Source organism: Centruroides sculpturatus, unplaced genomic scaffold (assembly GCF_000671375.1).
Source record: "Centruroides sculpturatus isolate CEXI.00-Female unplaced genomic scaffold, Cexi_2.0 scaffold11, whole genome shotgun sequence".
Taxonomy (NCBI): domain Eukaryota; kingdom Metazoa; phylum Arthropoda; class Arachnida; order Scorpiones; family Buthidae; genus Centruroides; species Centruroides sculpturatus.
This window is the reverse complement of record NW_019384501.1, coordinates 1,141,946-1,169,935: the sequence shown is the minus strand read 5'-3', so window position 1 is coordinate 1,169,935 and position 27,990 is coordinate 1,141,946. Positions and strand designations below refer to the sequence as shown.

General features: G+C 33.1%; 2 protein-coding genes across 2 annotated transcripts in view; both read left to right on the top strand.

The window, feature by feature from the left end:
• The first annotated feature begins 1,058 nt into the window (after nt 1-1,058).
• On the top strand, nt 1,059-4,673 carry LOC111622101. Its single transcript, XM_023364417.1, has 6 exons — nt 1,059-1,096; nt 1,274-1,432; nt 1,517-1,649; nt 1,713-1,942; nt 4,020-4,378; nt 4,454-4,673. The coding sequence occupies exons 3-6, from the start codon at nt 1,637-1,639 to the stop codon at nt 4,671-4,673; spliced, it is 822 nt and encodes a 273-aa protein (XP_023220185.1). The 5' UTR covers nt 1,059-1,096; nt 1,274-1,432; nt 1,517-1,636.
• Nucleotides 4,674-15,984: 11,311 nt separating this feature from the next.
• LOC111622050 overlaps nt 15,985-27,990 on the top strand; it is an 18,575-nt gene continuing 6,569 nt past the window's right edge. Inside the window, exons 1-2 of the mRNA XM_023364361.1 lie at nt 15,985-16,202; nt 24,902-24,945. Coding sequence (XP_023220129.1) covers nt 16,127-16,202; nt 24,902-24,945 — 120 coding nt within the window. The 5' untranslated portion in view covers nt 15,985-16,126. The remainder of the gene's footprint in view (nt 16,203-24,901; nt 24,946-27,990) is intronic.

Sequence of the window (27,990 nt, the reverse complement as noted above, 5' to 3'; positions counted from 1 at the left end):
GGATCTACTGTACTTAAAATTATACAAGAAAAAGCAACCGTTATAAAAGTATTATGGCGGCTTCGTAATGTTACACGGTAGTTTGACGTAAGAGTTACTATTATAAACAGTATTTTAATTAGCGGAATTATAAGGTAATGATGTTATACAAAACAAATTATATCTACTGTACATATCATAACAGTAGTAAGACGGAGTTTGAAGGTGGCATTACTACAAGGTGCAGAGCAGTTATGAGGGAGGTGTGACACGGGCAACATCAGGACAACAAGTGGTGATTAACATTTTAATGGCCAACTTTCATTTCATCACCTCTTAATAAAAATAATTATATATTTTCAGTTGCGTGTACGCAAACGTGTCAAGAGAAGACCTCAACAAATTCTCTGGAAATGGACGAAGTTTTGAAATTTCACAGTTAATAAATAAGGTATTTATTAATTTAGTTCTTCTGCTTTTACTTTTTTGTTTCTGTATCAACGAACAAATCTGTTTATTTTATTGCAAATTATATAAAACACAGAGGAACTAACTAATGAGTCATATTTTTGCCCTACGTTTTAATACTGCACAAGCCCAAAAATATTAAAGAAAAAAAAAAACAGAAAAAAAAAATGTTACAAAAATAAGTACGCGTGCATTTTGCATATTTCTGGACTGGATGAACCATAAATTTTCAAATTTGCCAGAATTATTTTTATATACAAGGCATTGATTCGGTTAACTTTTTGAGGTGGTAGATCATAGAAATCGGAAAGAAAGAAAATATCGTGGGTCACATCTAAAATGCGGATAAACTTAATGAATATTTTGTGAATCTCAAATGCTAATGACAAGCAAATTTGCATGTTGTTAGCATTTAGAATTTATTTAGGAATTACTGCAAAATAAGGCACGTCATAATAAGCAATAGAACAAACTTCGCATTTTACTAAAATCTTATCAATTTTTAGCCTCTAAAAAAGACAATTATTAAAAATTAAAATTTAGTCGGAAGAACTCACGTCGATTCTTTCGAAAACATCGTGTCTGGAGTCTAAGGTAACAAGTCTTATGTCTTACAATTAAACGTCATCGTGAATTTATTAATATTTGAGTAATTAATTTATTTGCTTATTTATTTATTTATTTATTTTATTAATTTGTAACCAACGTATTACGAATTATATTGTAATATAAATATAGTCTTTTCCGTAATACGTTGATATATTTTATCGATATATTCATTGCAGTTATTTGTATAAACGATATTTTTCATGATTCATTTTTACAGGAGGCTGATATTTCGTTAACATATTCCGAACTTAGTTTCGACAATTACCACGATGTGCATTTTTCAGTTCCTATTTTGATAAAACCTAAAACTTTCCTTTTAAAACTGAGAAAGCATCAAATTGGATGGCATACAATCGCTAACGCCCTTCGTTTACAGGTAAATTTCCTTTTTCCTCTGTCAAATTTAGAATCCCTTTAAATATTGCAATTATTATTTTTGTTTTATACGAATTTAATAAAGGTGTGGCTAGCTGTATTGAGTTCCTTTTTACTGTTTGGATTTTATTTCCGTTGGGTCATCAAAGACAAAGCCGATAAACCTTGGCCCGTAGCGAGTGTATACTGGTTTCTCTTCACCACTATGACTAACCAAGGTAAGTCGATACGATTTATGACAATTCGTTGGCGAAGTTTATATGGAGTTTCAATCGTTACAGGAGTCGACATGAGTGTCATCAATCGATTTGCGTCCAGAATATGTTTTGTAATGTGGGTGTTATCGATTAGTATTCTGTTATGGGGTTACAGTGGTGTATTGTCGTCGTCGCTGGCCGTACAAATAAACGAACCCGTGCCCACCACACTAGAACAACTCGCTGCTGCCCTTGAAAGAAAAGAATATACCTGCTTATTTATTGACGACCCTAACTATATTCTAAACTTAAATGTAAGTATAAAGTTGTTTTATAAAGTAATCCGGTTTAATGAAATAACAATATCGGTTAGAATTTTCTTCCGACTTACGAATACACGTAATGGTTATTGTATTTTGGAAACACTGGGAATGATTAAACAGAAAACAAATGAAAGAAACTTCGTGCGAAATTGAAAAACCTATCAGTGCTTTTTCTATATGCAAAAGAATCTGCGTTCAGGGAATTAACTAAAGAACAGTAATAACGATTTAAACAGCAATTAATTTAATACTAGTGCGAGAGTGCAACAATATAACCCGATAAAAAATTAGAAGGGCATTGTTAGCGACACTAATATAGCTTTGGAATTCTATTGAATGTGTGTTTAATATAAATGTCTGTCAAAGTTGTTTCGGATAAGCAAAACTATGATATTTAAAAATGATATGAGGTGTATCGCGTTTTTCCCTTATCCTCTTCTTTTCTATGCCAAATTTAACTAAGGTTTCTGGTTTCATTGATTGAAAACATTCGAAATGACCATACAAAAATTTTTGGCCAATTCATCCCGGTATACAAGTATGCTGTTGAAAATACTGTTTCCTGCAATCTACCACTTACAATGTATACATTCGGTTTGCTAATAATGAAATAATATCACACATTATTAAGACGTCGAGTTATTTTGATACTTTTCATCCTATGGGTAGTAAGATGGCATTTTATCGATGCCAAAGTTGATTCGATTACACCCACAATAAGACATTCGTAAGGGAAGAATGAAGCCGAAGAGGACCACCTCGAACATTCTAAAGTTTTACACAGCGCCGTGCCGTGCTATGATGCAGAGATGCGGCCGCATCAGGCGGCACCGTGAGGGGGCGGCATAAAAAACATTTAAGGGGCAGAATTTCAAAGACTTGCATTATACTTAGAAAATCTACCGCACGGCCTTGGTTTTACATGTCCGAATCCGGACAAGTAGACCCATTTCGGTCTCTGAGGTCGCTCTCTTTTTTTCTAACAGTTGGAATATGCAGTCTGCAGTCTATTAAACTAAAATGAAGTAATCTATTGCAGATTACTTCATTTTAGTTTAATAGATATAAACTAAATTAAAATTTAATTTAAAAATATGTAAAGGATTACTGTTATAATTTTAAAGCAGTGAACAAAGCAAGCTAAATTGGGTCGGTGGGGTCGCCCATCCCGCCGGAAGTTGAAGAGAAGGGACGAAATTACTTGGATTGGTTATTATGGGGTAAAACTTTTTTCATGAACTTTTCAATATTGGAAAAAATGGGCAAACCGAAACGATAGTTTAATCAAATTTTAAATTTTAATATTTTTCTACGATTTGAAACAATAATCAATGATAAAAAAAACTACCAAATTATTATTTAAACTAGATTCCAGTTTTATTAAAAACTTACAATTAGAATATAAATTGACTAGCTGTTACCCGCGACTTCGTCCGCGGGAGTTTTGCAAGCAAACCCCATCTATATTCAGTATTTCAACAACTATAGTAATTGTTATATAACACCTACCGCTGAGAATAATAAGAATTGCTGAAAATCAAACGAACTGTTTTCAATTTGATTAATTTTCTCGAACGTTTAACAATCGTTCTATAATCGAAACAATATGCAATAACAAATTCGAATTTAAAACGGTTCGAACATTTGGTTAAAAAATCGAAATATATAAAAAATACTTATAACAATGTGTGAAATGTTATCAATTTAATACACCTAAGTACTCGATGAAGACAAAACGTTGTTGAAAACAAAAAATCGCCTCTAAAATAGTACAGTAAAAGCCGTTTTTTTTTGGTTAAGCCTTAATGCTCTCTCTTTCCCCCAAGCGAGGAATTTCGAAAATTCCCTTCTTAGTGTCCGTTTTCATGACATACCCTAACTGTGTACCAAATTTCACCTCTTTATGTTCAGCAGTTTGCTCTGGGCGATGATGAATCAGTGACTCAGTCAGTCAGGACAAGTAATTTTATATATTTAGATTAATCAATCAATCAATAAATCAATAACAAGTTTTACACTTATTAAAAATTTACTTTATCACTTGAAATAGGAATTGAAATCTTTACAGAAATCGAAAATCGGATACATCAGAACCTTGGCCAAACATTTTAATTCGTGTCGACAGTTTTTGAGTAATCAACTAAAAGAAGATGCTGAAATAAAAGAAAAATATACAAATTTGTATATTAAATTTAGAAATGCGGAAGGCCTGGAAGCCAATGCAGTATATGCCGAAATATTCAAAATGTATATTAAAATATTTGGAAAAACAAGAAAAGTGGCGATTATCAATTCACCAGATTTAATAAAATTCCTCACCATGGGTTCCGACGACGAATATTTCGTATCCGATGACGTTCTTTCCACAAGTAATGTGGTACTTATGATGAGAAAAGGATTTCCGCATAAAAATAAAATCGACAAATTGTAAGTACACTTTAACATTTCTCTTTACGTATCAATAGAAGCACTAATCTTATTTAATAATTAATTAATCTTTAGACTCAGAAGATTGTTCGAAACTGGAGTCAATATTGAATTCTCTGGCAATACTTTTGTCGAATCAAAACTAAAATCGTCGAATGATTGGAGACCTTTGTCTCTACAAGACTTGTTTGGCCCATTTACTGTGCTTATTGTAGGTTACACCTTATCATTTTCTTGTTTCCTTGCCGAATTCTTCGTCGAAATGACTCTCAATCGGATTGCTCCGTTGATATAGCAAATGATCGAATTTTTCTTTACCACAGTCAAATGTAAAAAACGGAGTTGTAGGGGAAACCGGGAGGGGATGTAACGTTTTTGAAAACATTTGTTAATAAGATATTAATTATATTTTAAAAGTAGTCACCGATAAGTTTGTACATGTGCACTACTAGAAAAGTGTTAATTCAGGAAACTAGTTATAAACGTCATCATAAAATTTACATTTTGAATTTAATGTAAGCAATGTCATTGTACGGGGTGGTTTTTTTTTAAAACTGATGGTACTCAGAGATATCTGTAGAGCAATCTAACAGCCGGACTGTTGCCAAATTTGGGAGAGTGACTAAGGACGACATGGGAAAGAGATTCCGTGAAGGAAATAAAATAGTACCTAAATTCGCCAGGAGGGGTGGATTTGGCGCTGTTGTAACGAAACAGCTAAGAATTTGCATAAAACCAGTTGCAATTAACAAACACACGAATGAATAATCAGACAGAGGTTTCGGTGCAGTTTAATTAACCAGCAAATAACCTTCTCCCTCCTTCAATGTGACCACCGTCCTGCTGGACAACACATTGCATCCTGGACACCGTGTTCTCTACGGCCAAACGTAACATGTCCGCAGGAATGTTTATCACAGTTCGAGAAATATTGTCTTTCAAGGTCATCGAGTTGGGGATACCACCAAAATAGACCTTGGACTTTAAGTAATCCCACAGGAAAAAGTCTAATAGGGTTAGATCCGGGGGTTAGAACCTTCAACGAGTGCAATCGCAACATCGCTAACTGTCTGTGCAGACACCGGTTTTTGCCTTCTATTAGGCCAAACTGCTAAGGATCCTGTCTCTTCAAATTTTTTATCGAGTCTTTCAATGCATTAATTGATAGAGGACTTCTGCGCAGGTTGTTACGGGTTCTAAACTCACGAAGAGCGCCCGGTGCGCTCGATTGGTTAAGATAATAAAGTTTCACAAGCAACTCATGTCGAGGTAACGAAAGATGCACGTTGAACTCTGCCGAAGTTTGGAATGAGCTTCGGACTTTTGTCCTTGTCTTTTCAGCTCAAATTAGGTGGCGCTGCTGTCGACCATGTCATTGTGAATTTGGATTTTGAGGTGTTACCAGCGCGTTATGCAAATTCTTAGCTGTTAGCTATAGCAGCGCCAAATCTACCCCTACTGGCAAATTTAGGTACTATTTTTTTTTCTTCACGGAATCTCTTTCCCATGTTGTTCTTAGTCACACTCCCAAATTTGGCGACAGTCCGGCTGTTAGATTGCTCTACAGACGTCTCAGAGTAGTATCAGTTAAAAAAGAAACACCCTGTATTTGTTTAAAAAATTTGCTAAATTTTTTGCTAACCGCAATTTGAATTTTTCCCTGTATGATCGCGAGTGATCGTGAGTTTACTTCGTCGGAAGAATAATTGTAAGATTAAAAAGACTGCGGACAGGACACACATACAGTATTTCGAAGGAAACTTTGGATATCTCAAGTATCACTTTGTGTACCACCTGGGGTACGCGCTACCCCACTTTGAAGGCCATTGATTTACACATTGTAATAGAAAACAAATTATAGTTTGATATTAATTCTTATTAATGTGTAATATTTTATTTTTTCATAAAATTTATTCAAGTCTAGGGGAAAACATTCATTTTATTAATCATAATAAACATAGTTCGTTTGTATCGCCATCTGTTACGATATTTTGTTGTAAAGAACTTTTTATATTTTCAATTATTATCGAATGGCAAAAAGCTTACTTTTGAGGATGAGGATGAGTTTTTATAAAAAGTTTCAAATGCTGATAACTGGAAAAATCTTCGTTTAGTCGTCTCTCGAGATATGACATATGACACATCACTCTCACCACCTTAACCAGTAAATCTAACAATCCATTCATCCGTGTCCCCTATACACAAGCTATCGCACCAAGTTTCGTTTCTTGATCTTTAAGTCATCCCGAGATATACGAAACAGTTGCCAGCACACACATAGACACACGGAATTTTTCACCATTCTTTGACTTTTCCGAGTTCAGGAAGTCTCAAAACGTAAAGATGGTCAAAACCAGAGCTTCTTAAACTATGGGTCGCGACCCCGTTTGGGGTTGCTTAGCGAAATCTTGGGGTCGCGAGATTTTAATGCAAAATATTGGCGGCCGGATTGCCGAGCGGTCAAGGTGGCAGTTACCGCTCTGGGGGACCCGGGTCGTAAAATCCCCAGGAATTTTTCGGGGGTGGTCCGTTTGGATATGTCGGGCCCCGTCCCTCACCACCCGGCAGCGCCATTGTGGGTCTCGCCGAACCCATAATGGACTTGCAAAAACAGGTCCTCTTAGTGCCCACAGGGCAAAAAGAGTAAAAAAAAAAAAATGCAAAATATTGAAAATAATTTGAGAGTTTTAAAATGGCACGCTTTGTGTTATAGGTTTTGTGAGTTGCGCTTTGTGTCACTTCTGGTGCAGCGAGACAACGATTCAGCAACACTGATTGTAGTGTGAAATAGTGTAGTGTTGTCGCTTTTCAGTGTATTCAGTTGTCTCTGTTCCATTGTAACACAAGAGTAAACTGTGGTATTACATCATTATTGTTTATGCAAATTTTATATCTTTTTGGGTCGCGAAAAAATCACAATCATAAATCGTGAATAAAAAAGTTTAAGAAACCCTGGTCAAAACACTCGGAGTCAAATTTGAGTATTCTTCCTTGTTACGTATACAGAACAGCCAGGAAAGTAAAACTAAATAAAATAAATTAAAGTAAAAGTTAAAGAATTGACGCTAACAAGTAAGTGATAGACAATGTTAGGTGATAATATGAGGATAAAAATTAAACAAGAGAAATATCCTTACGGTAAATTTTAAACATTAAATGTTATAGATTTTTAAAGCCAGAGAATAATGTAAACAATTGTTTAAACAACAATAATTTAAACCGTAAACATAAATAGTAGTTATTGTTTATTTTGTTAATTAAATAGGAATTAAACAGGTCAAAATCAACAAAACAAAGCTAAATAAATAGCAAGAAAAAATATGTTAATAAATAGACGAAATATTATAAACTTTACAATATACTGTATTTAAGTAATTTTTTAGAAACTGTTTATAACGATTAGTCAGAAATATAAAATGCAATGGACATTTTAGGTATTTATAAGAAAGGTTAAACAACGTTAAAATAAATGTAACAAATAGATTATAACACATTCATAAGAATTATCATCTAACTAGTTTATTGTATTGTAATTTGTTTCTACAAATTACAATAGAATAAATTACACTGTAGCATCTCAGTTTGTTAAGACTGTAAATAATGTAAAATATGTGTCCGAGTTTACTTAGCTCCTTTTCATTCTTTATGCAGGGTTTACCATTTAAAAAATAACCCGAAATGCATTTTTCGAAAATAGTTTAGTTCTGTATTACTTTTATAATAGACTATGAACATAAAAAGTTGTGAACTGCATCATTGTGGTTACAATTTGGTGTTGTAAACTTATAATGATAGAAATGAATAACATATATTTTATTAATTTAAAAATGATAACAATATTAGGATAAAAAGCTAAAAATTAACGAGCAATTATTTATTGCGACGTGGTCACAATGCCGGGCTGCAATTTTTAATTTATTTCATTTAAAATATATGCTTTCCATCTCAAATTAGTAGTGGCTTCCCCTGNGGTTACAATTTGGTTTTATAAATTCATAATGATAGAAATGAATAACATATTTAGGCCTATATAAAAGTGATATCAATAATAGGATAAAAAGCTTAAAATTAATGAGTAATTATTTATTGCGACGTGGTCATGATGCCGGGCTGAAATTTTTAATATGTTTAATTTATCTAATTTAAAATACAGATAATCTCCATAAGTATAATACTGATATATATCTTCACCTCAAATAAATAGTGGCTTGTCCCTGTTAACACCTTACTACCTACGATGGACTTCACCACACTACGTGCCACACACAACAGTGGTTAATTCTCAACTGCGTGACAAATATTTAATTACTACAAATGCAATCTCTTACAGTTCACTGTAATTTTCAGTTGTCAATAAAGACAGATATCCTGCGTGCAAATTTTATTAAAATTGCGAATCTGCAAAGGTATCTGTGAGTGAGAAATGCTTCCTCATAAAATTTGCAGTTTTTCTTTTTATTTTTGTTTCAAATTTACTTTAAGTAGTCTTAATACAAAAATAATCGTCATACACATTGTTCCAAACACGGTAGTTTTTTCGAATAACATGTGTGTTGCATTGCACTTGTTGTCAATGTACACGTTCATAAAGAATTTATTCTTTGGGGTATTTTCTAAGATATTTTTAAAAGAGGAATAATAACGCTTTGAAGCTTTCGTCATTTTCCTTTTACCGTAGTTTAACTTTTTAATTTACAAATTTCATTACTAAACTACAACCGGCAAAACAGAAAATATGTGAATAAAGAGAAATCCTCTTGTGTTGCAGATCGAAAGAAGCTACAGAAACTTTGGATGATAGTGAATTTATACTTTTGTTATTAATTAATAAAAATAAATAAATATCATAATTTCATTAATAAGCAAATTATTAATAAATAAATAATTAATTAAATTTAGATTTCGATTTGTTCCAGATGTGAAATAACTGCAAAAAGCATAATTAACTATTTATTAGATACTTACTTATTTCGTGTTTATAGTTGTTCCAGACGAAAATCATGTCCATTCCGAAAAATAATAATGGAGGTACAAAAAGTTATTTTAATTAATTAAATTAATGATAGTATCTCGACAGAATGATTCATTGTTTTTCGAACGATCGAAGTTCGAACCGTACTGTTAATATAATTGTTTTGTACGTAATTAAGAAAATAATGTAACTCTCCGCTACGTATTATTCTCAGTACAATTAAGAGATGCATCTATGACAGGAGTTATCAAACCACGGCCCGCTAGGTCAGTTCATTCGTCCCCCACAACGATGTGCATCAAATGAGTTAAAATATAATTATTTATATAGAAATATCATGTAGATAAACTTACACGTATTTGAATTTTTCATAAATACTAATGCTAGAAGTGACCCAATCTGATTTTTGCATCTGACAATAAAACAATTTTTAGGAAAATCAGCGAAATAAAAAATTCGTGGACTTTTTGAGACTTTGGATATGAGAGCGCTTTTTTGTATAAGTACTTGCAATGAAGTTTCTAACAGAAGCGACTATGTGTTTGCTGCAGCGATCGTGTTTGTGTATTGACAAATAAATATGTTGGTTGTCTCTTGTTTTTTGTGCATTTGGTTTTCGTAGCGAACAAAATGGTTAAGCGGCCCGCGCTCGTCAGTTATGTCGCCCGCTGTGAAAAAAGCTTGTGACCCCTGATCTAGGATATGCTTTACGTAATTTTGAGTCTATGTTCTATGCGTTGTGCAGCGTTAAAGGAAGTGGATTTGTAATTTGAATGTATAAAAATAGAGTAAAATTATTTGTGGATAATCCCGTATACTGATCTCTGAACATTTATGTAATTATTTAACCTCACAATTTATTAAGAGGATTCTCTTCTCTTACTTTATGTCATTAACAATTCTGCAGATAATTGCTGTTGCTTTTTATATAACATTTCTGTATATTGCAATTTAAATAGTGTAAATATCCGTTCCGAATTAAAATAATGTTTATGTAAAGACTCTCGCAATATGCGAGCAATTATTTCCTGTGACGTTGTGATAATGCCGAGCTGCAATTTTTAATCATATTTTTTAAAATTTAATTTAAAATATATACTTTCCACCTGAAATTAGTAGTGGCTTGTCTTTGTACAGTACATCATACTTTTCCGTTAGCAAGGAAAGAGTCATGTTAGTCATTTATGTAACGGGAAGAGGGGAAAGATTTAAAATAACGTGTCTTTCCCGATTTGCAACCGAAGTTCGTATATCGTTAATCGGGGCCTACTTCCCCATTCTTTTTCCACGTCTGATCTCGGATGTGATCTATGTAACTCCGTTCTCCAGACTAAGGAAGGGCGGACAATAATATAAATTAATAGGTCTACATTTTTTTCAAATATCATTCCAATTATGGGGGAATCGAAACCTGCACGCTTCCCGCTCTTTGTACACTTTATTAAATATTTCGTGATGATTCATCGATTCCGACGTTTCTATTTTCTTTTTTCGTTAGAGAAAAAATTATCTCGTTTATTTTAATCAATGTATTTAACATAAAGCGAGTAAATAAAGTTTTATAAATATTTTGTTATGGTGTCAAATTCTTTGTCCATAAATACGGTTTAAGAGTGGGCTAAAGTGCTAAAATGTGCTTTAATCCATTTTTTTCCCAAAAATTTTTTACAGGGAAGAATTGAAACAAAAAGTTTAACAGAATTGTTCGCATTTAGATTTAATCGATTGGCCTTTCTTGGCACGCCTTTTCGGTTCTGGTTAATGTTTTAAAAGTACACTAATAATGCTCTTTCGCGCTACAACAGTGTTGTATACTTGCAATATAAGTTACGATTGGCAATTTTCTTCTACAAAAAGAGACAACGTTCGAATATTATGTTTGCAATGTGTTTATTTTCGGGAAGATTGAAGTGAAGAGAAAGACATTTTTTGCATTTTGTTTTTGAGTAGAAGTAAACTGAGGTGACATCTCCCGAGTCGATCGCCAAAACGGGATTTAATTCAATAAGAAAGCTTACAGTTAGTTCCGAGTCTTCTTCTTTCTCTTGTGTACAGTTGTGTATAGTCGGAAACAACAGCGAAAAACGAAGATAGTTTTGTAATAGATAATAAAATCATTGCGGTGGATTGAAATTTGCAGGAATTGCACTGTTGCTGGACTGACAAAACAATACAGTAAAACGGAAGTTCGTTTTATTAAACGTGTTCGTACAACCGAACAATTTAAGCTGGAAGTTTGTTATCAACAGATCATACTGTACATTTCAGTTACTATTCTTTTAATATGCTTTTTTAATTACATTAGGAAACTTTATAAATAAAAATAGTTCCGCAAATACCATGAATTCGGATTAGAGTAGTTTGTACACTTTTGAGGCTTGTTTGTGGTATGTATTAACGTCGGAATTAGATTACGAAAAGGATTGAAACGGATTCTCATGAACAGCTAAATCAACACCAGGTTTTATTGAAGTACATAACGGTGCAGAACTCTGCAGTGCGCAGGCGCGCTACTACATATATACATTTGAACTGCCATAGATGGCGCTGCGATACATAGCAGTTTGATTCGAGGGAACGGTGTTATTTTTTATTGGCTCTGTTATAAATCTAAATAACATTCCATAAATATATTTCTCATTGTTTAATATACACCTACAGCAGCGTACTATCAACAAAAAGAACGATTTTCGGCTCTTCGTTTGGTGTTTGAAATGACTATCGGGTCTGTTGTATTTATTATAAGGATCAAATTAAAAGTAGAAGCAGTAGAAGTCTAAAGGTTTCTTACGTGCATACACTAATTTGTCCTCACGTGCCTTTAGTAAACCGTGGCGTTCTTTTAGCGCCATCTAGTGCTTTACGTTGAATTCAAAATTATCGATTGTTCGTTGTAATGATCGACGATGAATCAACAGTTATATCTGACCGTATTCTTTTTTAAGATTGACCTATATAATGTTTATGCGATAATATATATGGAAGGCTCAGTTCAGACTTTGATGTTCTCTACACCTTTGCAAAGAGCTGTCTTGACACCACTGAGACAAATGAAACGGAGCAATGACGCACGAATAAAACGTGATTTCGTCGGATGACAAAGGCGCAAAAGCAAAGACAGAAAACAGACCAAACGAGAGGAATGAAGCGAATTTCGTTCACATTAAAAGCGGTGGAAAGAGTGATCGTGAGTTGTACCTTTATACTTTCATTGACAGATGGCGTTTTAAAAATGCAATACATACAGTGACTAGATATATACAGTGTGGCCACGCAATACGTGCGCTTAGAAGTAGGAATGAATTATCGCGGTAACTGCGTGTGTGACGTGACTTTGACTTCACTACTACTCCATCGGAGGCCGAGAGAAAGACGAGCCAGGGTGCGTTTTAGTTACGTGACAAACTTAAAGCCTGTAACCGCTCTTGTGTTTTTATCTACACGCGCTGCACGTTCGAATTGCGAAAGAATAATTTCAGTTAAAAGAAAAGAAGTAACTAGAAGTTTTTTCAGCAGTTTTGTTTTAGAAAATCCGTTCTGAGGGCAGATGGCATATGCCCGTAAGACAATTGCAGACTTCTACCGCTTGCAAATGTTTATTGATATTTATAACAAATACAACTGACCCAATTGTCATTTCAAATGCCAAGCAAAGAACGGAATTCATTATCAGGTTTCAAAGCTAAATGAATATTTACTAAGCGATTTGGCAGGAAACAGATTGCGGATCAGGTGTTAGCTGTTATTTCGAGAAAGAGGTGAGAAAACCAAATGATAAATATTCATCTTTATAATTAATGTTAATTGAAACCATTTGATTACGGCAAATAGATTAAAGAAATAAGTGTTTACTGACATGCATCAGTAAACACTCGTGAAAGCCTATTTATTTAGACTGACTAATTTGATCAGACCCTTCGATCGCACGAGCTCAGAACTTCCTAGCGAGAAAGAGATTTATGAGCGTGTCACGCAATTACTCCAACAGCCTTTCATTGACCATGCTGCGGAAAACTTCTACAGTATGAATGCATGTACAGATTTTATAGCAACGAATCTTTTGTGTTAGAAATTTACTTATTTTTTGCAAGTGTCCGTTTGTAACCTAATTACTAACTACTCTTCGTATTGAAAAGAAAAGGAAAATGTTCTTAAATGCAAACAGAAATAATTAATAATTATATTTTCTAATTCGATAAATTCAATTACTCCTTTTACTTTCACCATTTTTATTTTACATAACGGCAGTCGTAGAAAGTGAAATACCCGAGACAAATTTGTGAGAAATAATTTCAATTTATATACTGATATACTCAATTATATTACGTAAAAGTTAAAAACGAGATGAAAATTATATTTAGATATCCACAATTGGTTGCGAGTTGTTTAACTTAAAATTTGTTACTCTACATGTAAATCTTATTTCGTTAATCAGAAATTTATTTTAAAATTTTCATCGTCGATGATTGCAATGAACAACGGATAATTTTGAATTCAACGAAACCCAACAAAACTATGTCTAATACATTTACATCTGAGGCTGGTGTAAGATAGGGATGTATTCTTTCCTTTATATTCTAATGCCTATTCTGAAATAATAATGAAAAGGTTATTACTAATATCCTTCTCATTATTATTTCAGAGAAAACCTGGTTTTTTCCAAGTTCTGATTCACTGGATGCTATAATAAGTGTATTGTCAGCCTACCTCAGATTGTTAACTTTATGGCCCCCGATGGAGATGCCTCTGTCTTAATTATCTAATACCTTATTAGATAACTGGGACAGAGGCATCTCCATCGGGGGCCATAAAGTTAACAATCTGAGGTAGGCTGACAATACACTTATTATAGCATCCAGTGAATCAGAACTTGAAAATATTATGAAACGTCTTGAAACTGGGAGCAGGGAATATGGATTGCTGATTAATGGAAGTAAAACGAAAGTTATGATAATTGATCATTCCTTGGCACAGACTAAGGAAATTGCAGGCTATAAGGTGGAGAATGAATTTGATTACCTTGGATCACTTCTTACGAATATAGGAGGATGCGATGATGAAATTAAACGCAGAATTTGCCTCGTTCGCAACGCAACCTTTAAATTATTTAGAATTTGGAAAGATTCTGCGATTGCTATTTTCAATAAACTAAAGCTCATAAGAACGCTTATTTTTTCGTTCGCCACTCATGCCTTGGAAACCTGGACCATAAATGCCACTTCTTGGAAGAAACTTGATTCCTTTGAATTATGGACATATAGAAGAATGCTGAGAATCTCTTGGACGGAGCACCAAACAAATTGCTTCATCCTAAATCAACTGAAAATCACAACACTCCTTACCACTAAAGTATACCAATCCTACCTTCGCTTCTTGAGACATATTTCCAGACGCAAAAATGGATTTAAGATACAAATTCTAAAAGGGAAGATCAATGTCAAACGCCCTAGAGTCAGATTAAAATCAGATGTCGGATTAAGTGGGAAGACCCAGTAATGATTATTACAGGATATACAATGTATTAAGCCATCCATATGGCTCAACACTGGGAACAGTGGAAAGATACAATTAAAGTCGTCTATTCGTAATATTACCACGCCTTTGAAGGGCATAGGACTAAGAAGAAAAAGATGTGTAAATCATAAGAAAATATTTCAAAATACAGTAGAGCGTCGTTTATCCGAAAGTCGGTTATCCGAAAGAATTCTAGTCGGTAAATTTAAATTTTCGCCAGTGCTGTGGCGCTGCAATCTTTAGCTATGTCTTGAGCTACTCAAATATTTTATGTTTTTGATACTAAATTAACTTCCGAGTATAATTTTTTATTGTTTTTATATTTTTCAATATATTAATTTTGTTTGTACAAAATAAAGAAATAATTTTTAATGATACAATAGCCAGGATTATTATTTAAAAAAATGTATATTAGGCTTAACATCGACGAAAATTCAACGCGAAGCGACACGCAACGGAGAAAAATTTCAATACCGGATAAGTATTGAAATATACGAAAATATATTTTTTCGTACATAGTCGGTTATCCGAAAAATAAGTTATCCGAACAACCCCTGTCCCCCAATTGATTAGGATAAACGACGCTCTACTGTACATTTAATAATAAAGAAAACATTCTTATATTATTTGTGTTACTTGACATTGTTTTATGGTAATGTTGGCGACTACGTGGAATGAAAAGGGTTATCTTCTAAAAAGTCTACAAGCATTTAATTTTCCACATCTAACAACTCGAGTTTTTCGTTTCTAAACGGTACTTTCTGAATTCTAATAAGTGCCCTCCAGTCGCCGAGTGGATAAAACCACCGAACTCTGCTAGTTAGTTTCTTTATTATTAACCGATACGGTTAATAATAAAGAAACTAACTAAAAAAAAATATTTTAGAATATTTTCTTACGATACGTAAGAAAATATTCTAAAATATTTTTTGCAATTTACATGTAGCGTAAGAAATTTAAGAAAATGTATTTGCTGATTTACATTCGATCCAAACATCCCATTTGTTCATTTACAGGTAGCGCCATCTTTTGGCGCTATGTGTAATTCTGCAGATCGAATTTTTACATTTTATTAAATTTTTTGCAATAGATGGCGGTACATTTAAACTAGGAAATCGAATGGAGATAGAAATGAATTGATTTAAAGAAATCCAATAGATATTTTGAGATGGGATTTCGACGTTATTTAACTTTTTGAGGATCAAGGAAATCGGATAAAAGGGAAATTTTCGTGGGTCACCTGTCGAGTGAGATTAAATTTAATGAAAATTTTGCTTGTCATTAGCATTTGCAATTTGTTTAGAAATTACTGCAAAATAAGGCACGTGTCATTTTACGGTAAGCAATAGAACAAACTTTACTTTTTACTAAAATCTCGTCAATTATAAGCCACTAACGAAGTAAATTATTAAAAATTAAAATTTAGTCGGAGGACTCACGTCGCTTCTTTCGAAAAAATGGTGTCTAGTGTCTAAGGAAATTAGTCTTACGTCTTACAATTAGACGTCATCGTAAATTTATTTATATTTTAATAATTAATTTATTTGCTTATTTATTTTTTCTATTAATTTGTAACCAGTGGCGTAGCGTAGTGGGGGCCGCAGGGGCGGGCCACCTCGGTCAGCACTTGTTAGGAAGCGGCAAAATTTCACAATAAATAATAATAATATCTTGTAAAAATTTGAACCATTTCATTTCATAATTTCGTCGCACCTACGATTCGGACCGATTGAAATGAGCACAGAATAGTGTTACTATCCGGACAGTCCGGGAATCGACTTACCATCCGTGTGAACTGTTAATTTTACCCGGGGATATCGTGAGCAACTTGTCGACCTTTTTTTTCTGGTTGTACGATTCACTCGTATTTATATACACCTCCAATATCCAATAGAGCTAAGTCATGTAGGTTACTTACGTTACTTCTACCCAAGTCTCCCTAGTCACTAACTATAACTGATTTAGAACCAGCATTCACTACAGATTATTCTTCGCATTGCAAAATGATATACGTATGCGTCAGGAACTTCTGTTCGAACAAACCTCACCTGCCGTCCGGGTCAGCGATTTTAAAAAGGTGGCAACACTACTTGTGTGCCAAACTTCCATACGTGCCATAATCGTTTATATTATGAACTACAGTACAGCATCGGTTATCCGACTCAATTGGGGACTCGGGTTCGACGGATAACTGAAAAAATCGAATAACCGAAAAGAATGAAAAAAATACATTATAAGTAGAGTATATTAGTATATCCTATGTAATTAGTATATTAGTATATCGCTATTAACCTACTTCGCGTTGAATTTTCATCGATGTTTAGCCTAACAAATTTTTTTTATAATAATAATCTTCGCTAAAAAATTATTTTTAGCGAAGATTAACGTTAAAAATTATTTTAAAATTATTTTATTGCTCACAAAACAAACAACCACTCATAATTAGAAAATTCGGTCTCGTTTAAACACTGGCTCGACCATGAAAGGTCGAGCCAGTGTTGCCAGCTAAAACACGCAAAAATTTAACAAAAATAATATTAAAGTAGCCGAGACATAGCCAAATATTGTAGCGCCACATCACTAGCGGACATTTGAAATTTGCCGACTAGAACAGTCAGTTAACTGATGTGACGGTTAATCGGGGATCTGGTAATTGATGCTCTACTGTATTAATACAATTTTAATTTTATTTTGTTTAATCACAAATAAAATATCAAATGCATGTAAATGCACACATTGTCTTGCAAAAATTACTAGCATTTTAAACTTTAACAAATTATGTTGTTGATTTTACAAGATTTTTCTTTAATGTAGAGTTGGACAATTGGAAACTTTTTTTGCCAGTTTTTAACAGTAATCCACTCTGTGTCCATTACATTTATGAGTTTCTCTGAATTCTGATTTCAAATAATCATCTATTTTCATATGAGAATGGATTAAAACTTATATTGGGCTTCCGTGTGATTTTGGAATTCAATTCTAAAGCATTGCTTTTCCTATTGCTATTCATCTTTACTCCTGACAATACCCAAGAATGATTCAAATGACCCAGATAAAATACTTTTTTTTTAAACACCAGAGGGTGAGCAAGCAACCAGTAAAAAGTTTGAATACATGGTTCACAAAAATGATTGCAAAAATGCAAAGAATCTTTTGCATGCATGTATAGGAAGACCTAGGATTTTGAAGCAGTGAAAAATGAATAAAAACCTCATCTTATATATGAGTAAATATGGTAAATGTTTTATTTAATAAAATATTTAAAATATAACTTTAATAATAATGTTTTACAATAACTTATAGTAATAATTTAATATATAATAAAGTGAATAACAAAACATATTGAAGATATAAGTTCTTTCATTGAATTTCATCTTTTGCACTTCAAGCTTTAGGCCATAACAGTTATTATTCATGCTAAGAAAAATCCATCTATATTTTAACTTCCTAATATGGATGAATTTTTTTCTTTTCTTGATTTTCAATTTCTGCATGAACTTTAATAAACTTAAGAGCGTCAATGTATGAATGTATGTTAAATTCAGTAATGATTGCAACAATACTGTAAAAGTTTGGAAAAATAGCAGAGATAGTTATTATAACTAAAGAGCTACTGTGCTTTTAATAGCTCAAGCTGCTGTTCATGCTAAATACAAGGTTTGCTAAGAAGAAACAAGAGAGAATGAAATGAAAAGTGGAATTAAAGAACAGTTGGAGAAGAATGACATGACACTTATCTAAAAACTTTGAGTCTAAGTCCAAAATTTGTATATTTTAACAGCATTAAATAGATATTGCTGGTTGTTGATCATCAAAGCATAATTATTAAACATAACCTACTGGTTGTGTTTTTATATTTACAAATCAGTGAAGGTAAAATACAACTATCATGTTTAGTCTAAATACAAACAGTAGTTTTGCTGTTGTATCTACAATACTGACATAATATATGAATATTGTTAGTATTGTAATATATGAATAGCTTGCATAACAAAATTTTTAAGTCAATTTAAGACTGCAGTGCAGAAAGTTGAAATTAGTTTTTACATCGTAAAAAGAAATTGTATGCTGATTCAGAAAATAATCAAATATTTTTTCACAAGTCTGGCAACATGTTTGCAAAATATGTATATTATGTTTGTTTATTTATTTTATGAAGATTTAAGAAAAAGTACATGGAAGTAAAAAATGTCCAAGGAATCAAAAGTTTGGAAATTATTCAAGGTGTATTGCATTGACCTTTTGCACATTTCCTTTAAAAAGTTCCAGCTATAGAAAATATATTTTTATTCTTTAAGGTGGTTTCAAAGTTAGAAACTTCATGGTTAGATGGCCAAGGTAGTTGAGACATCCTACTGCTTTGGGGATGCTATTTGGATCAATTCTGGGATGAGCAACCCCAGGAGTTTTTCATGAGTTGGTTGCACTGGATAAATTGGGTTCTGTTTCTCACCACCCAACTGCCTCCAACTGTACCCATAATGAATACTAAATGAAATATTATGTGTATTTATAGTAAACTTTATAATGTTTAGTTGATATATTTCTGTTTAAGGTTTTTTTTCATACAATAGTGGTTGTTTTGTGCACATTTGAAATGACATGNGAATTATTTTTTTTTTGTCATTCATTACGCGTGTTGACAAAGTGCGGTTCACATCTAAAGATGTTTCTCAAACTTGTTCTCCTTTCTCTTTCCTTACTGACTGTTCGGGAAACTGCAAATTTGGGTGAGTACTGCGAATCTAACGAATAACGTTTTGCTCTTTTCCACTACAATTAATACGGACACATTTAATACAGTAAAACCTGTCTATAGCGACCACCCACGGTTCCTTCAAAAAGTGGTCTTTTAGACAGGTGGTCGTCCAATGCAGGTAGTCCTGTAATAACGTATTTCCGTACGTATTTTGCGCACTTTTTAGCCATTTCTACTAAGCAAAACTCGAGGCGAGCAAAAATAAGCGAATTTTTTCAACGATAGGGCTATATTGGTACTGTATTTTATTCTTATCGGATAACCGGATTTACGGGAGTCGTCATGATATTATAAGACAAATTTAATACCGATATTTTAAAGATTAATACAATAGTCGCATTTTTTCCATTATAATGCACACTTTCTTTTTTCCCACTTAATTAATTCGACTCGGTTGTTTTGGTTGGCTCCTCAGTTACGTGTATTACGTCGTCGATATACAAGCGCGTCTTATCTCTCCATCACTTTGCTTTTGGTTTTCGTCAGTNGCTAAAACACGCAAAAATAATATTAAAGTAGCCGAGACATAGCCAAATATTGTAGCGCCACATCACTAGCGGACATTTGAAATTTGCCGACTAAAACGGTCGGTTAACCGATGTGACGGTTGATCGAGGGTCGGATAATCGATGCTCTACTGTAATTACATAATATGCTATTAATAATTGATTAAAGCTTTATCGCACTGTTAAACGTATTTATTAATTAAAATATAAAATAATACAAAAACAATTAAAATTGTATTCAAAAGAAAGACGAAAGAATAACATTGTTCTTTTAAATAGAAGAGAATCTCACTATAACGAATTTTTGGGACCCCGTATATACTTATAAGTATGAAAATGAATGAAAATAATAAAGCAATAGGATGAAACAGGTTAACAGTTAATATGAATTTCTCTTATTAATGAAAGACGCTATGTATGTTGCTTGTGTTCTAATTTATTTATTCCTATAATTAGAAAATTTTTAGTTCTGAAGTTGTCAATTTAATTCACGCTTCCAAATTATATTTTTCCTACGTCTTGGTTTCCTATACAGCACAAAAATAATTAAAATGAGTGGAGTAATGTATTCCCCTACTTCTGATGTTTTTCTTTTACTTCCGGTTTATGTTCCAACGTGATAAATCTTTCTTACGCCTGACTAAACCAGATGGAATTTTAATACAGTACCCAAATTAATCTCTGGAGCAGAGTCGTTAGATCACCTGATCTATTAACTATCTCTCTCCAGTACTTGCCAAATAGCAGCTAGAGGCAAATGTTCTCACGGGACGCTGCAATCACTGGAGGAGATCAAATTTTTTTAATACAAGATATTTGGCCTTCAATTTTCTATGTGAATTTTATTATACGAATAAAAAAGACTTTACAGCCGAAAACCGATAATTTGATCGAATAAGCTGCTAACGTATACAATGATGTAAACGAAGTATAAAGAAGAGAATAATTTATTCTTTTTACTGATATTCGTCTGCGTTAGGTGGATTTTCAAGTAAAAATCTATTTATGAAAACCAAATTTTAATTTACACCTCCCATGAGAAATATGATATTTTATTTCAATCAATCCAGTCTTAAAAGTAGGGGGATTGCACTAATCTCAAATCCCCGTGTTTATCAATAATTTTATGAAATAAGCGAACATTGGTATGACGCGCGTGCAACTGAAAGGAATCACATAATTAACGGCCTTGTCGAAATACATAAATAAAACACGTCTGTGCTTGTTCGAAATGCAGGTTGTAAGGTGACGCACCTACTGACCATTGTTCTCAATTATTTCTGTTGGATCGAACTAACATTCGTCTACAGTAACAAGCAATTTCGCAAACGTGCAACAATGCAACAAGCCAGAGAACAATATGAGATGTGTGTCGTTGAATTTACTAAGAAATTAAATATTATTGCAAAATTAAAAGTTTAATTTAAATTCTCCATCCAATTACAAGAGTTAAACGTTCGGAGTTCAAATTGCACAAACTTCTATGTAATTTTTAACGTGTTTAATTTTTAGATATTTTAAATATTTTGTTAACATCGGCTACAGTTGATTCGCAGTCTTTACTGTCGTTTATATATTTAATTACTAAATTGAAATTATGAAAATCAATACTTGTGAGTTTATAAATTAAAATCTTCAACAAAACTTTCGTATTCCAAGTTTAACTTATTTTATCGAATTAATATTAATTTTTAAACGCCATTGAAAACAAACACATGCATGTATTGTATATGCCCTAGAGACCCGAGTAGTTTTTGTTCCACCTTTTCAATTATTACAATTTGCTGAGCCATTGCCAGAGCACTCGCACCTCAATAATAATAAATTGTTCTACCTGAATTATTTCATAAAATTAGCGCGGGTCCTATAAGCCAAATTCCTGCACCTTCTCAGCTTAAACCGAAAAAAACGTTTTTGATAAGAAACGTTTAAAAGCGCTAAGACGAATCACATATAATTGTAATTAATTAATAGACCGATACGTTTTACTCTCGTCTCGTGACGTGGCCAAATACAAAGCAACTTAATTAATAAAGGCACGTGATGTGACTATTTATTTCCTCGCTTGTCACGATTTATTTTTTTTTTTTCATTCATTACGCGTGTTGACAAAGTGCGGTTCACATCTAAAGATGTTTCTCAAACTTGTTCTCCTTTCTCTTTCCTTACTGACTGTTCGGGAAACTGCAAATTTGGGTGAGTACTGCGAATCTAACGAATAACGTTTTGCTCTTTTCCACTACAATTAATACGGACACATTTAATACAGTAAAACCTGTCTATAGCGACCACCCACGGTTCCTTCAAAAAGTGGTCTTTTAGACAGGTGGTCGTCCAATGCAGGTAGTCCTGTAATAACGTATTTCCGTACGTATTTTGCGCACTTTTTAGCCATTTCTACTAAGCAAAACTCGAGGCGAGCAAAAATAAGCGAATTTTTTCAACGATAGGGCTATATTGGTATTGTATTTTATTTTAAAGATTAATACAATACTCGCATTTTCTCGATTATAATGCACACTTTCTTTTTTCCGACTTAATTAATTCGACTCGGTTCTTTTCGTTCGCTCCTCAGTTACGTGTATTACGTCATCAATATACAAGCGCGTCCTATCTCTCCATCACTTTGCTTTTGGTTTTCGTTAGTTTAATCTTATTTTAACTTTAAAAATACTGTATTTTTTAAATATTTAATATTTTCTTAATTAATTAAGTACAATAAGAAAAATTATTAATTAATAATAAAACGATTTTATTATTTTATTCTCGTTATACAATTTCATTACAATCGCGAAATCGAAAAAGGAAGTAAAACTGATTAATGCGTTTATTGTTTTTTGAATATTTTGCCTGCGAAAATTACTTGGATATTATTTTTCTAAAAATATCGCGGAAATAAGGTAGGTTTATACAGAAACTATTTATCGCACGTGTACTGTATATGAGCTTCAAAATAAATAAATAAAAATAGATTTTATCAAACAATGAGATCAGCCGATTAATTGTACCGTGTACAATATTTTACACCCCCTAGGAAAATACTGTAGGTCTAGGGTAAAATAAATTTTGTTTTCCCACAGTTAAACTTCGCCGCTAATTGCTATTGTGATAACTTTAATACGATCTTCTAACGTCAGCTCATTTCTTTCGTTTTTCGGATATTTTCCAACAAACTGAAATGAATTTCCTGTGTTGATAGACTAATTTATTAACACCTGCTCCTAATTTCAAGGGTGGAAGCGTTGTTGAGATGGGTTATTACCATAGTTTAGACCAGATACATTCGCGAAAGTGGTCGCTTATTACGGGTGTTGTATGTTGTTTCGGACCAAAAATCGATGCCCGCGGTCGCGTTACTCGGGTGGTCGTTTAATACGGGTAACTTATACGAAGACTCTATGGATAAACTATTCGGTGCCAGAAATTTTTGTCCGTTTTGACAGGTGCCCGTCGAATGCGGGTGGTGGCCTAAGTAGTTTTCACTGTAATTTAAAAATTTTGTTAATATCGGCTACGTTTGATTCACCGTCTTTACTATCGATTATATATTTAATTACTACATTGAAATTATGAAAACCAATACTTGTGAGCCTATAAACTAAAATGTGCAATTAAACTTTTGTATTCTAAATTTAACTTATTTTATCGAATTAATATTAATTTTTAAACGCCATTAAAAACAAAAACATTTATGTACTGTATATGCTCTAGAGACCCGAGTAGTTTTTGTTCCACGTTTTCAATTATTACAATTTGCTGAGCCGTTGCCAGAGCACTCGCACGTCAATAATAATACAATTTATAGATAAGCGGACAATCTCCCCGTACGAAGTTTAGATTAAAGCATAAAATATTCATCTCGGCTTTACAAATGTTACTATTTTTCGTATATAATTTTGGGCTTAATTCTCTGCTTAAAGAGCTTTTAAACAATTTTAAAATTTAGTCATATAAGAAACACTTTTTCTACCTAAATTATTTCGGATAATTAGTACGAGTCCTATAAACCAAATTCCTGCTTCTTCTCGGCTTAAACTGCAAAGAACGTTTTTGCTTAAAAAACATTCAATAGCGCGGCGCGTTTCATAAAGCGGATCATAAATTCAAATAATTATATTTAATAGAGAATTACGTTTCACTCTCGTCTCGTGACGTCTGCAAATACGATACCAAAATAATGGATATTTGCTAAAAGCACGCAAAGTGAAGATTTAGTTCCTCCTTTGGACGATTTCTCTTTTTCGTCATTCATTACGTGTGTTGTCGAAGTGCGGTTCACACCTAAACATATTTCTTTTCGTTGTTCTCCTTTCTCTTTCCTTAGTGATGGCTTCCAAAGCTGCAAATTTGGGTGAGTACTGCGAATCTAACGAACGTTTTGCTTCTTTCCATGACAATTAATACGAACACATTTATATATTTTATTTATTGTATTATATCTGAGTCTGTTTCAGTATACTTCGATTATAATAATTATTGCTTAAGTTAAATCGGGTTAGTTGGGCTTATATCGAGTAATTTATCGTAATCCCATGTATATAGTATCACTGATATTTTATATAATTTTGGGTAAATTTTCTGTCGTAAATAGTAAATTTGGGGAACTCACGTCAGGGAGATCCGAATTACAGATCATTCCAATAGATGCAATAATTGCTATAGGAATGCTTTTTGTGAACGGATGAAAAACTTTAGCAAGAAAGTTTATAACTTTCGGTGAGAATTTCTTTTAAGTTATTTACATTTAATACAAATTTTTCAATATTTTGCAGAAATGGCGAATCAAAGTAATGTCGTAAGAATTGCTAAAGCACTCGTAAGTATCGTTTTTAACTTAATATTAAATAAAAATTGTTCTATGTCAATAATAGACGGTGCATTAATTAATTAATTAATCAGTTCTAATACTTGCTTCGTTTGACCTAACACTTTAACTAAACTAAACTAAACATTGTGGTGAGATAGATGCTATTTTTATTTTTTCAAGTAACTTATCTTCCTTTGAGTACATACAATCATCAATATTCGTAATGGCCGATTTCATATCAAATGAATTTTTCGGCTCTGCTTATGGTATGTCGGGCCCCTTCTTTTTCTGTTTGGGCCCATCATCTCGAGTCCGTTTGAGTCCACAGCGGGCCAGTAAGACATTCCTTTTAATTGTATTTGTAGGCGGTAACTAAAAGAGACCCATCAGTGTTCTCCCGTACCAAAACGGACAAAAATAAATAAAAATGTTCCAGACTGGATTCGAGCCTGCGCCTGGCGTTTTAAATGGATATTGATCTGGAAAACAGAAGGATAATTTAATTTAACTATTGAAGTCTGTCAGCATAGCGTAAAGGTTTATTGTTTGTTTATCACTCGACTTTCCCTCCAAAAAACATGATTTTTCTTATAAAATTCTTAGTTATATTTAGTTCTTTTTAATCTTAATAGGGCGTGCACTTTTAAAAGCCAAGTACTTGCGCTAGTATAAGGCGTAAAGGTAGGATGCTTTTTGCTTCGGCTGTCATATTGTGTTTACGTCGCTTCAAATTGCTTAGTTACGTATTTAAACTTTATTGAAATGCCGGTTTAATTGTTGTAAACCTCAGTGTAATGTGCCGATAATAAAAGATGACGAGGTTTTAAATTTGCAAATTTTCGAATGACTGAATAAGAAAAATAAAAGGGAAAATAAAAACCCCAAAGAAAATCAATGAATACATTCGGACCAGTATCAGACATTTTGATAAAAATGATTACGATATTACTCGTATGAGCGAGTTTATAGGACACTTTCTAATTTACATGTTTTAAGAAGTAAAAGTAGAATGACTTTTACGCGATAAAAACTGTATGATTACACTGACTCGTCAATGCTTTTCTCATGTTAGATTTCAGTACACCTATAGTAAATATAAAAGCCTTTGTATAAAAGTAAAAAAGGTCTTGTCAATATTCTAGTCAAACATACTAACAACTGACTATTTAGTAGTTTTTTCTTGTCATTAACTACAGTTTGTCACCTATTAATACCGCAATCTTAGTATGATGCATTTTTTATAATAAATTTTTATTGCATATCTTAATAATGCTTTTTCATAATTATATACAGTATTATTTATTAATTATGATACGCGTTGCCAATATTCGGTATAGGACGAAAAGAGCGATATCCAAAACAAAAGCCAAAAACTGTAAAAGCGTCAGTTTAATACCTTAAGCTCGTGTACCTTTCTGAAAGTTCTACCTTTGTTCTTGTTGTCTTATCAGGCGCTTAGTCAAACAGTTATTAGGGGAAGTTTAGTGGAATAAGAAACAAGTCGTTATGTATATTAGAAAACGAAGCTTTCATGTCTTCAAGAAAACCTTCGATTGCCTACAACATATCTAATTGCTTTCTCCTCGGATGCAATGTCGCGAATATATTTATAATTTCTTCAATATACAATATGAACTTCGTGTATTTAGAACTCCTCTCTGCGTTTTTGCTATCCAGTTCTTCCGTAGAAATATCCGGCCTTCGAGAAGTTTGCGATTGGGAGGATCATTACAATAGAAGTCAACAGGGATGCAGTCGCAATTTTTAAAAATTTATTACAAATTTAATTTTCATCAAATAGCTTGTAAATATCGCATTTATACCGTATCTTAGAAATTATATAATACTGTAAAACATATAGGCCTATTATTATATTACACGTATGTTAATATTAGGAAATATTACGATCACTATTTATCGCGTTGTTATTAACCATCGTTGTTGGTTATCTAAATATATAAAATTACTTGTCCAATGTCCTGACTGACTGAGTCACTGATTCATCATCGCCCAGAGCAAACCGCTGAACCTAAAAATGTGAAATTTTGTACGCAGTTAGGGTACGTCATGGAAACACACACTAAGAAGGGATTTTTCGAAATTCCCAAGTGGGGGGAGAGGGAGAGCATTAAGGCTTGACCCGAAGAATGGCTTCTACTATAGTATTTTAGATGCGATTTTTTCTTTTTATATGCGTTTTAGTAGGGTATGCCATGGGAATTCACATTAAGAAAGGATTTTTCTAAATTTCCCCGCGGGGGGGGAGAGTGGAGGATTAAGGCTTAACCGGAAGAACGGCTTCTGCTGTAGTATTTTAGATGCGATTTTTTGTTTTTAACTGCGTTTTGTCTTCATTAAGTACTTAGGTGTATTAAATTGATAAAAATATTTATAACAATGTCTGAAATGTTATCTATTTCTATTTTTAAAATGTTCGAACCGTTTTAAATTCGAATTTGTTATTGCATATTGGTTCGATTATAGAACGATTGTAAACGTTCCAGAAAATTGATCAAATTGAAAATAGTTCGTTTGATTCTCGGCAATTCTCTTCAGCGGTAGGTGTTATATAACAATTACTATGGTTATTGAAATATTGANAACTATTTTCAACGTTTCTGGAACGTTTACAATCGTTCTATAATCGAACCAATATTCGAATTTTATGTTCGAATTTAATTCGAACAAATTCGAACAAATCATTCGAAATACAAAGCCACTTTCAACCACTTTCAGCCTCATATCTCCTGCACCCTTATAGCTATCGAGACGCAACCCCCATAGTGCACGAATGGAGACTTGGGGCTACTATTACATACAAACACCATTCACGTGCGATGTGTAGTTTTGGCGAAAAAGTGAAATATAGGGACATGCATGTCCATCTAAATATATAAAATTGCTTGTCCTGACTGACTCATTCATTCATTCACTGATTCATCATCGCCCAGAGCAAACCGCTTAACCTAAAGAGGTGAAATTTGGTACACAGTTAGGGTACGTCATGGAAACGCACACTAAGAAAGGATTTTTCGAAATTCCAACGCGGGGGGG

What these genes read in the sequence shown, in the direction of transcription:
- LOC111622101 (XM_023364417.1), top strand. An exon ending in ACTATATTCTAAACTTAAAT is followed by an intron (nt 1,943 to 4,019) that starts GTAAGTATAAAG and finishes AAATCTTTACAG; the next exon opens with AAATCGAAAATCGGATACAT. An exon ending in AAAAATAAAATCGACAAATT is followed by an intron (nt 4,379 to 4,453) that starts GTAAGTACACTT and finishes ATTAATCTTTAG; the next exon opens with ACTCAGAAGATTGTTCGAAA.